Source organism: Echinops telfairi, unplaced genomic scaffold, assembly GCF_000313985.2.
Source record: "Echinops telfairi isolate 266 unplaced genomic scaffold, ASM31398v2 ScPeMD7_5868;HRSCAF=6743_1, whole genome shotgun sequence".
In the NCBI taxonomy this organism is placed as follows: domain Eukaryota; kingdom Metazoa; phylum Chordata; class Mammalia; order Afrosoricida; family Tenrecidae; genus Echinops; species Echinops telfairi.
In genome coordinates, this window is record NW_022109768.1 from 11,700,177 (window position 1) to 11,716,917 (window position 16,741).

Genomic DNA, 16,741 nt, shown 5'->3' on the forward strand with positions numbered 1-16,741 from the left:
TCTGCTTGGTTATCCTCTAGGTCACTGGTGCGATTCTCTGCCTCCTCAAGCCTATTGGCAAGATCTGTCAATTTGTCACTGGACTTTATTATTTCATGCCTTAACTCTTATATTTCCCTTTGGTGCATTGCCTTTATGTCTCCTATCATCTCATCTTTTTTCTGCATTGCTTACCTCATATCCTTTATGACTACAAGCAGCATTTTGAACATTTCTTTTTGTGGCAGGTCAATATTTGCTTCTTCTGTGTCCATCGTTAGGTTCATGACTTCTTCTGGCATTGTCTTCTGTTTCTCCTTCTTTTTTGTTGAAGGTGTTAGAATTTGTTGCTGTTTACGTGTTGTTTAAGAGGAACCTGGAGTCATCTTCCAGAGTCGAAGAGCCCTGGGCTCTCTGTTGGGGAATTTGTATGAGTACTTCTATGAACTACCTGTCAGTAGCTTTACTGAGAGTTCAGGCTATCACTCTATCTTCCTGTGGTTTCACTCTTGTCCTGGCCATCCACTATTCCCTTACTTGGAATGTGTGTTGGATATTCCTCTCATGTGACACTGGTCGGGTTGTTGTGGACCCACGAGGGCGTTGCTTCCCTGTCTGATCTCTAAGTAGGCTTCACAGTTCTTGGAGCACCTCGGCTGACCTATGATGTTTTCCTCTGCGACTGGAGTGCTGAGGAGGGCATGTGGGTATACCCTCCTTGGTGTAGAGCTCTTTAGCTGGCAGGGGGGATTATTGTAGACAGAGAGATCGCCTTGGAGATTGGGTGGATGTTCCCGCAGTAGCGTGGAGACCCACCAGTGGTGGTCAGGCACTTACCCCAGTCACTTGTAGGGCCTTGGTATTTAGGCTGGGGATGCATCCACTTTTTGTAGGGGATAATCCCCTGCTGCTTGGTGTGTGGAAGAGGACCAGCGTGAATTCCCCAGCTGCTTGCCAAGCCAATAAATGCGGGTGGGAGCTCCCCCAGTTGGGCTTTCAGAGTTGCCTTAGGCAAAGGGGAGTGGCCTGGAGGTCACTAGTGGCTTGTGACAGGAAAGAGAGTTCGAGTAGAGGAAAGGCGAGAAAGAGGAAGACACAGACTGGAGCAACAATGCCTAGCAAGCTAACACCCTCTCACACCCACTCAACTAGAATGCACAGAGTAAGCTAAAGTGAAAACAGTAAAAAGAAAGAAAGAAAACAACAAAAAAGGAGAACTGAATCTGCTGATGCTGTGGTAGGACACAGAAAAGAGTTAGAACAAGAGGAGAAAAGGAGAAAAGTGAAAGAACAAAAGGATAGTAAAAAAGAAGAAAAGAAGGAGAAGGAGAGAGAATTGAAAAAATATATAATGAAATAGCTGACTCCCTGCTGTGCTGTGTGTAGCACTGATTCATCCTGTGTGGAGCAGTCTTAGGGGTCAGGCTGCCCACTGGCAGGACAGGGTTGCCCTAGGCAGAGTGTAGGGGTCTGAGAACCAGCACTAGCATGTGAAAGGAAAGAGAGGGAGAAGAGAGAATCATACAGACAGAGAGAGAAGCAAAGAGAACAAATAAAGAAAGAGGAAAGAAAGAAAAAGAGAAGGAAGGGTGAAACCCCAACTGTGTTCACTAAGACTGGTTGTGATGGTAAAGAGGGAGGAGAGAGAAAAGGGGGAAATAAAGAATAAAGAGATAGATGATCCCTGATTGCTTGTATGTGGGGTCAAAGGGGTTTAGATCCTGCCTCACAATGGCAGGTTGGTGTGCCCTTTTGATGCAGGGACCCAGTGGTGCTGGGCAGAATTGCGCTAGTTGACGAGATCACCTTAGAGGTCCGATGGAAGTTTCCTCAGCGGTGCAGCATGGTGTAGATGTTTGCCCCAGATGCCTTTTGTGGTGTACAGGACTCCCACGGAGGGCAGTCTAGAATTCCTCCTGATATTTGGGTTGATTTGCCCTAAGCGGAGGGTAGTGGCCTGGAAGCCAGTAGTGGCGTACGATAGGAAAGAGTGGGAGAGAAAAGGAGAAAGTGGGGAAAAGAGAGAAAAGAGGGGGAAAAGAAGAAAGAGAGGAAAAAAAACCCAACATATACCTAAGCTTGTTGGACTGACTGTGATGGGAAAGATAGAAGGGTTAGTGAAGAAAGAGAGAAGAAATAGAAGAGTAGGTAAGGAGATAACTGAGACTTGATCACCTGTCCGTGAGGCTGAAGGGGTTCCAACTCTTCCTCAAGGTAGCGGGGTGGTGTACCCATTTGATGTAGGATTCCACAGATGTTGTGTGGGATTACTTCAAAGGCAAGATCGCACCAGTGGCCAGGCATCAGTTGAGAGCTGGAGTTCACTGGGATGCCTGCCTTGTGCTGCATGTAGCACTGCAGTAGGGGTGGGGGTGGGTTGTTCCCACGGCCCCTTCTAGGGCCCCAGGACAGGCAGGGCCTCCCCAGCTATGTGTAGAATCACTGAAAGGGAAGCTGGGCTTGTTGTCCTATCTAGACTGCTGGTGTCCTACTCGATCAGAGGATTCTATTTTTTATTATTTATTTATTTATTTATTTTCATCCCCCTGGCCAGCTAGAATAAAATCAAAATAAATTGTTTCCCACAGTTTCTAGTCTGCAGCTCCGCTCCGTGCTGTTTAAAACTGACTCTTGCTACAGTGGTTCTCTGTTATGCAAAAAGCTGCCGTGCCCTGTAGCTGAGTTCTGGCATTCCTTAGCTAGGTTTCTTCTTATGTTGATTTATGCTAAGGGTCCTCGCCTATGTGTTCCTTGGAGCTGAGCAACCAGACTGGGGTTGAGTTTTTAACCAATAATATATATTTCAACTTTTTTTATTATGCTTGTGATGTGCTCCAATTTGGGGGCTGTCAGGTTGACCCCCAGAGGGGAAGATCCAGCTTATCAGGGGGTTATCTCTTTCTCGGCCAATTGGAACTAAATTCGGTCCCTGGACTCCGAATATCCGCCTATTTTCTCCCACACTGCAATCTACCTCGGGTGATAATCTGCTTTTTATTCTACTCTAAATTATGGCTACCCGCCTCCGCCACTCCCCAGACTGTGAGCTCAAGGCGGCCAACAACATGAAGAGCTCCGGTGTGGGATTCTCCTCGTGTCTGGAATTCTGTCCCCTTTAGGGCGTCAGCCTGGAGAGATTGCTGCTCTTGGCAAGGGTGCAGCTGGCGCCGATGGGCTCACCAAAGCCAGAGTGCTTTAAAGCCTTCTTGGTTTGCTTTGTGAGTGGAAATCACACACCAAAAAGGGGTTCAGGAGAGACCCTACTACCCTAGTTCTAAATTCAGGACTCCTCCTCCCCGTTTTCTTCACCTTACCTCCCAATTTTCTAGTCTGGCAGCAGGAGCTCCAGACGGGTGAGTCCTATTGGGTCGCCACTTTTTCCTGATCTCCTCATGATTGTTTTTTCAGTTTTCCTCAGTGGGCTCATGTTGCATTTGTCCTTTTGTGATTGTCTTACTTTGCCTAACATAATTTCCTTCAACTCTTCGTATGTGACAATGTGCTTCATGCATTCATCGCTGCTTTTTAGATGTGCAGTACTCCATTGTATGTATGTACCACAGTCTTTGATCCATTTGTCTGTTGATGGAAATTTGAGTTTCCAACTCCTTGCGATTGTGAACTGTGCCACAATGAACATTGGAGCACAGATGTCTGGTCGTGGTTTGTTTCTTGCCTCTTCTGGGTATATGACAAGTAGGGAATTGCTGAGTCATATGGTAGCTCAATCTCCATCTGATATCGCCAAATCGATTTCCATAATGGCTGTACCAGCAGTGGATGAGAGTTCCTATCTCCCCACAGCCCCTCCAACACTTGTTACTTTCTGATTTTTTTGAATTGGCCTGTCTTTGAGGGTGTTAGGTGTACCTCCTAGTTATTTTAATTTGCATTTCCCTTATGGGTAATGATCAGTAACTTTTTCTCATGTGTTTATTGCCCATTCGATTTCTGCCCCTATGAAACTTCTGTTCAGGTCCTTTCCCCATTTCTTTAGTGGGTACCTAGGTTTTTTTGGGTTTTTTTTATTGTAAGCTTGCAAAGTATTGTAGATTTTAGTAATAAGGCCTTTTTCTGATGTGTCATTGCTAAAGATGCTTTTCCAGTCTGTGTACTCGCTTATTACTCTCTTGGTGAATTCTTTTGATGTACACAGGTGATTTATCTTCAGTATATCTCACTATCCTTCCCTATTTCAGATAACCTATGTATTTCCCATACCAAGGTTCTCAGGTTTGTCCCAATTCCCTCATTACTGGCCCAAATAGTTTGGGGTTTCATTTCAAGGTCTGTGATCCACCTTGTGTTTATTCTTGTGCATGGAGTGAGGTAAGGGTCTTGCTTCATTTTTCTGCAGGTAGATATCCATTTTTTCCAGCACCATTTATTGAAGAGGGGGGTATTCACTTCCCATTTAATATTTTTTGGACCCTTATCAAAAACCAGTTGTCTGTATGCTGATGTTTTTATTTCTGGGTTTTCAGCTCTTTTCTATTGGTCTGAATATCTGTCGTTATGCTAGTACCACACTGTTTTGACTACTGTGGCCATATAATGCATGCTAAAGTCAGGTAGAGTAAACCCTCCCACTTTGTCTTTCTTTCTGAGGAGTTCTCTGCTAATTCTGGGCTTCTTCCCTCTCCAAATGAAGTTGGTAATCAGTTTTTCCAATTCTTTGAGGAAGGGTGATGGTATTCATATTGGGATAGCATTAAACCTGTATAGTGCCTTGGGCAAAGAAGCAACATCTTTACAATAATGAGCCTTCTGATCCATGAACATGGGATATTCTTCCATTTGTTGAAGTCACTCTTGGTTTCTTATAAAAAACATGTTTCTTCATGTTGTTAGCTAGGACCTCCAACATAATGTTAAATAGAAGTGCAGACAAGGGGCATCCTGTCTAGTCCACTTTTTCAGTAGGTTCTGTAGTTCTCCTTGTACAAATCTTTTTTTTTTTAAAGTCAGGTATATCCCTAGATATTTCTATTTGTGCTTGGATATTGTAAAGGGCACTGTGTTTTTAATAGCCACTTCTGTGATCTTGTCTGATGTGTATAGTAGTCTGATAGTCTTCTGTTTTTTTTATCTTGTATCCTGTCACTCTGTAATATTCCTCTATCGCTTCTAACACTCCACTTGTGGAATGTTGGGGATTTTTGTTATATAAAATCATATCATCTTCACCATCCTTTTATGTCATTTTTGTGGTAAAATTAGGTGCCTCAGCTGATATTTGGGTAGGCTTGAGTATGTATGGTACTCTCTAAGCGAAGTCTTTCAATGTACACAGGTGTTTTACCTTCAGTATACCCCACTTGTCAATTTATGCTTCATCTGTGTTTGTGTCCTTCTCTTTGTGATAGCCTATGTATTCCCTCTGCCAAAGTTCTTCGGTTTGTCCCAATTCCCAAATTGATGGCCCTAATAGTTTGGGGTTTTACAACGTGGTCTGTGATCCACCTTGAGTTGATTCTTGTGCATGGAGTGAGGTAAGAGTCTTGCTTCATTTTTCTGCAGTTAAATATCCATTTTTTTCCAGGACCATTTGTTGAAGAGGGCATTCGCTTCCCATATATTTTTTGAGCCCTTATCAAAGATAATTGTCTGGGTGCTGATGATTTCATTTCTGGGTTTTCATTTCTTTTCTATTGGTCTGAATATAGGTCATTATACAAGTACCACGCTGTTTGGACCACTGTGGCTGCCTACTAGGTGCTAAATTCAGGTAAAGCAAGTCCTCCAACTTGATCTTCCTTCTTGAGGAATTATCCGCTCATTCTGTGCTTCTTCCTTCTCCATAACAAATTGGTAATGAGTTTTTCCAATTCTTTGAAGAAGGACTTTGGTATTTGTATTGGGATAGCATCAAACTTGTATAGTGCCTTGGGCAGGACTGACATCTTTACTATATTAAGTCTTCCAATCCATGAGCATAGGATATCTTTCCATTTATGGGGGTCACTCTCAGTTTCTTGTAATAGTGTTCTGAAGTTCTCCTTATACAAATCTTTTGGGTGTTTGTTTTTTTTATTAGGTATATCCCTAGATATTTCAATCCGTGCTTGGCTATTGTGAAGGGTATTACTTTTTTCATCTCCTCTTCTATGGACTTGTCTATGTATATAGAAGTTCAATAGATTTCTGTTTGTTGATCTTGTATCCTGCCACTCTGTGCCACATTCCTCTATCACTTCCAGTACTCCCCTTGTGGAGCTTTTGGGATTTTCCATATATAAAACCATATCCTCTGTGAATAACAATAATTTTACATCTTCTTTCCCCAGACAAATAGCTTTGATGTTTTCTCTTTGCTTCATGTTGTTAGCTAGGACCTCCAACATAATGTTAAATAGAAGTGCAGACAAGGGGCATCCTGTCTAGTCCACTTTTTCAGTGGGGTTGTTTTTGTCTTTTCCCCATTGACTACAACATTAGCTGTTAGCTTTTCAAATATACCTTGTATTATATTGAAGAATTTTCCTTCCATTCTTATCTTCTTGAGTGTCTTAAACAGGTATTAGTGTTGGATGTTCTTGAATACTTTTTCAGTGTCCATTGATATTATCCCGTGGTTTTTATCCTTTTTCTTATCAATATCATGGATGATGTTAATGGACTTTCAGATGTTGAACCATCCCTGAATTCCTGAAATGAATCCCACTTGGTCATGGCGAGTAAATCATTTTACAAGCTTTTATATTCTATTGGCTAGTATTTTATTGAGGATTTTTGCATCGATGTTCATTAGCAGTATTGGTCTGTAGTTCTCAATTCCTGTGGGATGCTTGCCCACTTTAGGTATTATGCTAACTTCATGAAAGACTTTGGGAGTTTGCCATCTTTTTCAATGCTCTGGAAGAGTTTGTGTAGGATTGGTTTCAGTTCTTCCCTGAATGCTCAGTCGAATTATCCTGTGGCCCTGGGGGATTTTATAGTTACTATTTCCTTGATAACCCTGTCTATTTTCTCTATTGTTATGGGTCCATTGAGGTTCTTGATGTACATCTAGGATAGTCTAGGGAGGGATTGTTTGTCCAAGAATTTGTCCATAGTTGTTGAATCTATTGGAGTACAGGAATTCATAGCACTATATAATTAGCCTTTCAATCTCATTAGGGCCCGTTGTCATTTCCCCCATTTCATGCCTCATTCTGACTATTGATATTTATTCCTTCCTCTCTTTGGTTAGGTTTTCCAGTGGTCTATCAATTCTATGTATATTTTCAAAGAACCAGCTTTTCGCTGCATTGACTCTTTGAGTAGTTTTCTTGAACCCCTGCTTTCTATTTAGAATTGCTGTTTATTTGGAATATTTTCCTCCAACCTTTGATTCTCAGCTTATTCTGTCTGCAAACTTGAGATGTGTTTCTTGTATGCAACAGATCAATGGATTGTGTTTTCTAAGCCAATATGCTAGACTCTTGTCTTTTAATGGGTGATTTCAGTCCATTGATATTCAGTTATAACCTCTATCAGTGGACTCTGTGATGTCACCTCATACATTTTGTGTTTGGCATTTTCCTACCTCCCCTATCAGTGTATTGTGTGAATGAGTGTGTGGTTCATTCTTGTCTTCTTTTCACCATTAAGCCAATGTTAGCTTGGTGGTTGTTTTCAATGCGCTGAACTCTGGATGGAATTGCTCTATGTGGTGGTTTCTTATTTGTGCTTGGCGAAAACTGAGATTTATTAAACTATGAGATCACTAGTTTTCCCTTCCTCGTTTTTGGGGAGGGTGGCGGGGAGACAAAATACCTTAGATTTCTTTCTAACTCTGCAAAGCTATTTCCCAGAAAGAATCTTCTCAAGGAATCATTCCATGACTCTACTTTTTCTGTATGTTTTCCTAATTGTATCCCATTTCCTTTTGTATAGCAAAGTAATTTTACAAGCTGTCTGTACCAGATGAAACATACCAAGTTTTCTCTGAGAAGGAAACTGTAACCAGGATTAGAGGTCTTGCCTGAAGCTAATACCCAACTGAATTAACATCTTTACTCAGTCATTTATTATGACCTTGGATTTTTCTGATCCCCAGTTCCTATATCTTTTGTTTTTAAATCCTTATATAACTTTTTCCAAGTGTCAATACTGAAAAAAGTTATACAAGGATTTAAAAACAAAACTCACTTCCAACAAGTCAATTCTTGTTCATAGTGCCCCTATACCATAAAGGACAACCGTCACGTAGAACTTCTCGGGCTGTACATCTTTATTGAAGCAGAAAGCTTCATCTTTATTCTGCAGAGCAGCTGGTTGCTTTGAACTTTGACTTGCCATCAGCAGCACGGTGCCACCAGGATTCCTTATTTAAGGAGTAGGTGTTTTTTTCAATATTTATGGTTCCTCCTAGAGGTTTTAGTGCATATTGGGTACACAATAAGACTTAACTTTTAATTTCTCAAGCTCAGACCTCTCAACTTCAAACCCATACCCCAGTTCCTACTTGACATCTTAAATCACTTCAATCACCTATTAAAATCACTTAAATCACCTATTAAAAACCTTATCCATCTCACCATCTTTCCCATAAATTCTATTTAAAAATTTATGCGCAGCCATGATAGCATATTACTCTGGAATTTCCTGTACCTTCCTTTCTCTGTCTAATAACTCTCATCTAACTTCAAATAGGTCCATGGTTCTAAATTCCACCCACATGTTGATGATGTTCAAATTGATATCTCCAATTCTGACTCCTTTTTTGAACTCCAGACTTGTAAACCCAATTGCTTACTTGTTGTCTCCACCTGCACATCTAATGCTGGTGTTTTTGTTACTTGTCATCTGTGTTAGTCTGGGTAGAGAAACAAATTCATAGACACTCATATGTGTATAAAAAAGAACTTTATATACAAGAGCCATTGAATATTGGGAAAACGTCCCAGCCCAGGCTAGATCAAGTCCATAAGTTTGGTATTAGCCCATATGTCTGATACCAATCTACAAAGTCCTCTTCAGCCTCATGAACACATGCAATGACACCAAATGCAGGAAGATCACAGGTCAGTGAGTGGGAAGTCTTGTGGATCCAGTGGCAGTGGAAGCATCTCAATGCTGGCAGAGGTCTCCACATGGCTTCTCCAGCTCCAGAGGTCTGGTTCTATCAGCCTCTCTCCATGTGTCTTCTCCACAGAGATGTCTCGCAGGGATTGAGTATGTTTCCCACCTCCGGAGAGCATTTATCGCCTTAGCACCTCCAAATGAGGCCATTAAGCTACTACCTAGCTAACAGGCTAGACTCCACCCCCTCACTCTGAATTCTCAAATTGACACCAGATTATGTAACTACCACATCAGCTTGGCTCAGACTCATGATAACCCCATGCACCACAAAGGAACATTCTCTGATCCTGTGCCATCTTCATGATCTGTATGATATGTTTGAATCCACTGTTGTGGTTTATTATGTCAATCCATCTCACTGAGGATTTTCCACACTTCACTGAATTTCTGCTTTACTAAACTCTTTTCTCTCTCTCTCTTTCTCTCTCTCTCTCTCTCTCTCTCTCTGTCATTGAGTTGATCCTAATTCATAGTGACCCTATATGACAGGGTAGAACTGCCCCTGTTGGTTTCTGAGATGGTAAATCTTTACAGGAGTAGAAAGCCCCATCTTTCTCCAGAGGAGTGGCTGGTAATTTTGAACCACTCACCTTGCAATTAGCAGCCCAATGCATAACCAGCACACTACATATAGGACAGGGCCAAACTGCCCCTGTGGGTCTCTGAGATTCTAACTCTTTATGGGAGTAGAAAGCTTCGTCATTCTTTTGTGGAGTGGCTGGTGGTTTTGAACTGCTAACTTTGAGGTTAGCAGTCCAGTGTTTAACCACTGTATCACCAGGGCTTTTACCATTTTGTATGAATTCTCTCTCTCTCTCTCTCTCTCTCTCTCTCTTGACATTTTCGAAATAAGCAAGATGACATTTCATTATCCTTGCTTACAAGGAAAATTTCAGTTTGGTTCTAACCCTGTTTTATTTCTCCTTCTGCCAACTCTTACCTCATTACTCCTATTATCTCATCTACTCCACCATGGCCAAATTGAAGTATTTAGAGTTCTTCAAACATGCCAACCTTTATTCTGCCATAAGATATTTGCTTTAACTAGAATATTCTATCTGAACTTTACATTACTGGCTTCTTGTCATTTGGACATCCCAGGTAAATACCATATTTTCACAGAAGTCTTCTTTTGGCAGCCAAATGGAAAGTAGCTACCAGATCATGCTCTTGTATTACTTTAATTTAATTTTCCTTATAGATCTTATTTGATAGTTTTCTTCCTTATGATATTCTCATTTTTTAATTTGGCCATAACATAAGTGTCATGATACAGAGGCCATGTCAATTTTTTTTTTTTTTATTTCCAGTGTCCAAAAAAAACCTGGCACAGAATTGGTAAGCAAACATGTGTGTTCACTGAGTCACCCAATAAATGCATGTTCAATTTTATACCATTTTTAACCAGTTTATAGCCAGTTACAAATTTAGTAGTATGCACTCCTTTTAACTAAGAGTAATTATTATTCTATCACTTTGGAATTTCCAACCTTTTATTTCATTTGGTACATTTTTTAACAATTTGTAAACCTCTTCCTAATTGTTAAAGGCAAACAATGTGGTTCTTCAACCTGTCAAGACCCTCTATAAAACCACTCATTTTTCATATTGTTTATGCAATGCCTTATAATTTTATTCTTGATAATTGTCATTTCTCAAATCAATACCAAATAATATGGACCTTCTATGAGAGTAGAAGTGCCCATGGAGTGTACTGGACTGGACCTGTTCTTGGAGCAGACATCCAGGACATTTTCTATCTTGGAACAAACTGGTTGGTTTAGACGACCAGCCTTTCCGTTAGCTGCGTTCTTAATCCGTGCACTTCCAGGCCTACTCGTAACAGTACTCTTTGAGGAGTAATAGAAAGTCAAAAGAATAATACAGATCAACTTTGAAAAAATATTGGCAAACCATCAACCTTTTGGTGAACAAACATGTTAACTAATTGCACCACCCCGGAACTCCTATTATGTTTAAGGTTAGCACATTTTGTAACTCTCCTTAACCAAAAATTGTTTGATATAATCATGGAAGGGAGTTATGCATCCCATCATCTTCCGCATACCTTTTTTTTGGTGAACTGTCCATGGAAAACATATCATTGTGTATCAAATGAACCAATGAGCCTATATCAAGAAGAAAAAAACTAGGTATAGGTCCTATAGGAGATATGTCATTCCTTAATTAGATGAGAGAATAATCACATAATTAAGCAAATGATAGTCCCAAGAAAACAGAAGAAAAGATGGGTAGGTTCTCAGTACCAGGGAAAATGCCTTTATATTTTGAGCTTTCTTTATAGAGTGATCCTACATGACACTAAGAAGTGTCTGGTAAGGATCAGAATGGTGCATGAAAATTCTGTATTAAGATGTGGGAATTTAAGATTTGTTTCAAGGTTTATGAGGTCATCTAAATTCTGTCCAGGAACATCCACAAAATTCTTATCTGTGATATTTATAACATTAAACGCAGTTGTGTCTTCCAGTAAAATATATCACTTGTATATGCTCAAACTTGTATTTACAATTGCCAAGATTAGTTATTGGACTCCACTGAATTTTATACTAAAATAGGAATTGTGTAACTACTCATTGAAATAAACTGTTGAAACTGAGGATTGGAGAGAACCTTTTGAGAAAGGATTAAATCTAGATATTAAATTTTTAAGAATTAAATATCTGGAAACAACGCACAATGGTAATATCTCGTGCCCAAATGGTATGTATAAAAATGCGTGTATCTGGGGAGAGTGAATGCTGTATTTTCTGAGTATATTTTTGTACTAGAGAAAGGTATGTTGCTATGGATTTCATTGCAGTTTGTGGATGTACAATTTGAAGGGAGTAGAGAATAATTGTCAAGTTATAATACGCCCATTTTTATAAACAGAAAGCAATTGCTAAATAAGATCTAATCTAGGTTTGGAGTTTCTGGTAATACCCCAATGGTGGTGCATTTCCCTGTGTGGTTAACACATTCAACCACTACTGAAAAGTTGGAGGTTTGTGTCCACTCAGTGGTACCACAGAAAATGGAACCTGATATCTACTATTTTTAAAAGCACCCATGAAAACTCTATAACCCAAACCAAGTTTATCTAGTCAATGCTGACTCACAAACACTCCCTGTGGGCTTCCAAGACTGTGTTGTGGGAGTAGAAACCCCAAGCTTTCTTCCATAGGGCTGCTGGTGGTTTCAGATTGCCCGCCATGTGATTGCAGCCTTAGGACAACCCTAAGGAGTAGTCCTACCCTGACTCGCATGTGGATGCCAGGAGATAGAACTGACTCAGCCACAACAATTTCTGTCTGTTAGTCTACATTTTAAGCATCTCAATACATCCGCTAGTAGTAGGCTGCCTACTTGACTTGACTATAAATTTGTTCATTATTGAATTCCCCACTGTCTGGCATTGTGCCTGGCACATAATAGTTAATGGATAATGATAAGTGACTGAGTTAACTCGAACCTTTTTTGTTTTTGTTTTTAAGAATTCTGGAACAAAGGAAACCCAAAACAAAAGAAACAAAGAGCATATCATTGGGAATGAGGGGGAGGGCAGAGAGCAGATCCAAGGCCCATCAGTAGTCGATTGGACACCCCCTATCAGAATGACCACAAGGAAGAGAAGAGCCAGTCAGGGTGTGATATAGCACCAATGAAGCAAACAACTTTCCTCTAGTTCTTTAATGCTTCCTCCCCCACCCCACTACCATGACCCCAATTCTGTCTTACAAATCTGGCTAGACCAGAACATGTATGCTAGTACAGATAAAAGCGTGCAACACAGGGAATCCAGAACAGATAAATCCCTCAGGACCAGTAAGGGGAGCAGCAATACTAGGAGGGTAAGGGTGGAGGGGCTGGAGGGAGTAAGGAGGAACCAATCACAATGATCGACATATGGCCCCCATCCCAAGGGGATAGATAGCAGAAAAGTGGATGAAATTAAACAGCGGTCAGTGTAAGAAATCAAAAATAAGAATAATTTATAAATTATCAAGGGGGCAATGGTGGGGAGGGAGGGAGGAAATGAGGAGCAGATGCCAGGGGCTCTGAAGTAGAAAGAAAAGGTTTTGAAAAAGATAATGACAACACATATACAGATGTGTTTGACAAAATGGATATATGTATGGATTGTGAAAAAATCTGTAAGAGCCCTAAATAAAATTATGTTTTTAGAAAAGAATTCTGGAAGTTAAATTATATGTCAATTGATTTTTTAAATGAACTCTAATTTTTCTAGTTAAATTTTTTTCTAAAACAATAAAGAGCATGAAGCTTAGAAGTCTAAGTAGAATGATAATTATTTACATTCCTCATTTCTAAAAATAGGAAAAGTTGATCTAATCATATTTTCTTGCATTTTGTCTTATATCTTTGATAAGTAGCAAGACATATTTAACTGGTCATTTTGTCAAACTCTCATTTTAACTGGCTTTATTTTATTGTTTTCAATATTTCTTTTGTCTCCCACATACATTACAAAAAAAAAACACCTCACTGCCATCGAGTCAATGCTGACTCATGGTGACCCTATAAAACAGGGTTGAACTTCCCCTGTGGGTTTCCAACGCTAACTCTTTATGGGAGTCAAAGCCCTGCTATCTCTGTGGAGCCTCCAGTGGGTGGTTTTAAAATGCTGACCTTGGAGTTTGCAGCACATGTTGTAAGCGTTACACCACCAGGGCTCCTTACTTGGCTGAAAATCTTTGATATAGGTATATTTTTCCTAATTGAGTAATCTTGTATAAATTCCAAGTTTTCTACCTTTAAATCATGGAAAGAAATATTGCCTTCAACAAAGAAAAATGATTACTGGTATCATATAGAGGGACTGATTGCTGTGAGTTGGAATGTACTCTGATGGATGGGCTTGAGTGTTTAAATTAGCAAATATAATTGTGAATCATTTAACTACACTGACCCTGCAGGCATCCTAGCGTGTACAATGTGATGTGTGCTGTTCATGTACTTAAAAACTGTCACATAAGCCCTCCCTAACAAATAGAACAACAAAAAGCACAAAAGCCCACTGTCTTTGAATCAATCCCAATTCAGAAACCCTAACAGACCGAAGAGATTGACCCTATGGGGTTTCTAAAAATGTAAATGGAAGTCTTTACGTGAGCAGATTCTCACATTTTCCTCTGACAGAGAGATACTTAGGAGTTCCATCAACAACTCAGTTAGCAGCCAAATGTTTTAACCACCAAGAGTCTGCCTTGAATTGCTTGTATTTTTTAAAGTTTAGTCAGCTGGAGCACAAAGGGTAGTAAGTCAGTGGAAAAGGGAAATGATGTTCTTAGAGCCTTTATAAGTATAACTCAATCCTATAAATAATAGCCTCCCTTTAGGAAGATTTTTCTAATGAAGGAATTTTAGAAAATTTGAGCATAGTAGTCTCTATATCATTATTTGTAAAATTAAAAAAATTGTTTTAAGTAACTTCTCCATAGGGTAACCAAGCCCACAATAACCACACTCACTGTCAGGGAGTCAGTTCTGACTAATAGGAATCCCATATCACTAATTCCAAGGCTATAAATTTCTAAGACAGCAGAATGCCCAATCTTGTTCCCACAGAATAGCTCCTGGGTTTGAACCACCAATCCTGCAGTTAGTCATCAAATGCTTACCCCACAGCCCCATCAAGGCTAGTTGAGGGGCCTTCAAAAAGTCCATGGAATTGAAGAATAGTGGAACTTTCCACCAATTCTGTACTTGCAGATACAGATAGAGAAATCACTTACCAACTGACCCTGACACAATAAAAGCTAAGTGAACACCAGGTTTTTTTGTTGTTTGTTTGTTTTTGCAAACAAGAGTTAGAGAAATTGGGATGATAAAAAAAAAATCTAATTTTACAATTTGAAAAAAATTTGCTAGTCCATTGTAACTCATAGCAACCCTAGAGGCCAGGGCAAACCTTCCTGAGAGAGTGAATCTGTGATCTTGAGCCATTTGATTTGTAGCGGGTGCTGTGAGTTGTTTTGTGTTTTTTTTAAATGCATTGATACCTCAATGCTCTGTGTCAAAAACTTGTATGCGCACATGGGAAAGAAGGGTTACCTGAATGAATAGATTCATTTATGAAGGAACTTCCAAAAGTTCCCTCATTGAAAAATGGAATTAAAAGGTAAAAGCATTTTTTCTGGGAACTTTGTGAAGCCCCTTCAATATTCCAGCTTTTATTAAGTGGTTGGCTAAACTGAAGCTGACCTTCACATTTGCATGACTGCAAGTGAAAGCTGGTTAAAGATATTTCATTAAGTAAATTCATTTCTATGAGAGTGAAGATTCCGTCTGAATTGTTCAGTCTTTCCCAAGCTTCTCTGTCACTAACACGCACTAGATTGAATTATAAGAAACTGTCGATATTTGACTTCATTTTAAAAATCTGAAAACCGTAAGTTCTTAAAGTCTCCTCTATTAGACATGGCTTTCTTCCTACATAAACGTCAAGACATTCTACAGTACATACGGTAATCATGACTCTTTAAAAGAGCCTTCTTGTAATGGAGCCTGCTTGCCTCACTTTATTCTTGAAGACAGACCACAGTGGCTGTTTGGGGGGAAAAATAGTGTGGAGCTAACAGGGAGAAATGGAGAGCTATGTGAAATGGGATAATCAAAATTGAGGGGGGGAAACCCACACACATAATTATTTCTATTACATTTTTAGGGGTTCTATAGCAAAGCTTCTGAGTACTTCCAGCAAGCTTTTGACACAACAGGAGAACTAGCAATCGTGCCTCTGATGGAAGAAACGAAGGTTCACTATGGGATAGCCAAAGCTCACCAGATGATGCTGACGATGAGCAATTATATAGAATCCGAGGACATCACCAGTCTTGGCTACCTGCTGTCATGGAAAGAGAGCAGAAGTAACATCACCTTTGACCAGACTGTCGGTAAGGCACTGTGTTCAAGACACACACGGGTTGTTGTGTCATTCTTAGTTAAGCCAACTCCCATGTAAGGAATCACTCAAAGATGGATGGTTTTAATTGTATTGGTAATTTTCATTTACTTAAGCATGCATGAAGATTGAACGTGCATTGTGCACTCTAATACATCTCCATTTTTATGCAAAGTACAAAATAGTGGCAGAGATTTTGTAGTTTGCTAAATCATGCTCTCTTCCCTTTTTCTTTTTTTCAATTATGTTATGTAGCCATAACAATGTGAAATAAGTTTATGCTTTTAAAAAGTGTCCAGTGTCTGACAAGAGTAAGTATTGAGAGATGATATATTGTACATTTATTTTTTAATTGTCATTGGTCTTGTAGTTATTTAAGCTTACATTTGAATTTTCTTCTGGAAACCATTTTTCTCAATTCTACCTCTTTCCTCTGTATGTTTCATTGTGAAGATTTAGAGTTAGTGTGGTCATTAACTAAAGAGGAGGCCAAGAAACACATGAAAAGGTGCTCATGATCATTAGTCATAAAAGAAATAAACTACATTCTACAATGAGCAACCATCTCCTACCTACAAAAACAGCACTGATAAAAACAGAAAATAATAAATGCTGGAAAGTTTGTGGCAAAATTGCAACTCATATACTGCTGGTGAAATTTTAAAATAACAATACCTTAAAAAGCTAGAAAAATATGATTCCCCTCCCCACCTTTGGTGTTTAAAGCCTGGTCCCTTTGGCCCTTCATGATTACACATGTTGGTG

At 39.7% G+C, this 16,741-nt stretch overlaps 1 protein-coding gene across 1 annotated transcript in view; it reads left to right on the top strand.

Moving 5' to 3' along the window:
* Window positions 1–16,741, top strand: part of TTC29 (tetratricopeptide repeat domain 29) — a 301,858-nt gene that overhangs the window by 185,114 nt on the left and 100,003 nt on the right. Inside the window, exon 10 of the mRNA XM_030887202.2 lies at window positions 15,740–15,968. Within this exon, the coding sequence (XP_030743062.2) occupies window positions 15,740–15,968 (229 nt within the window). The remainder of the gene's footprint in view (window positions 1–15,739; window positions 15,969–16,741) is intronic.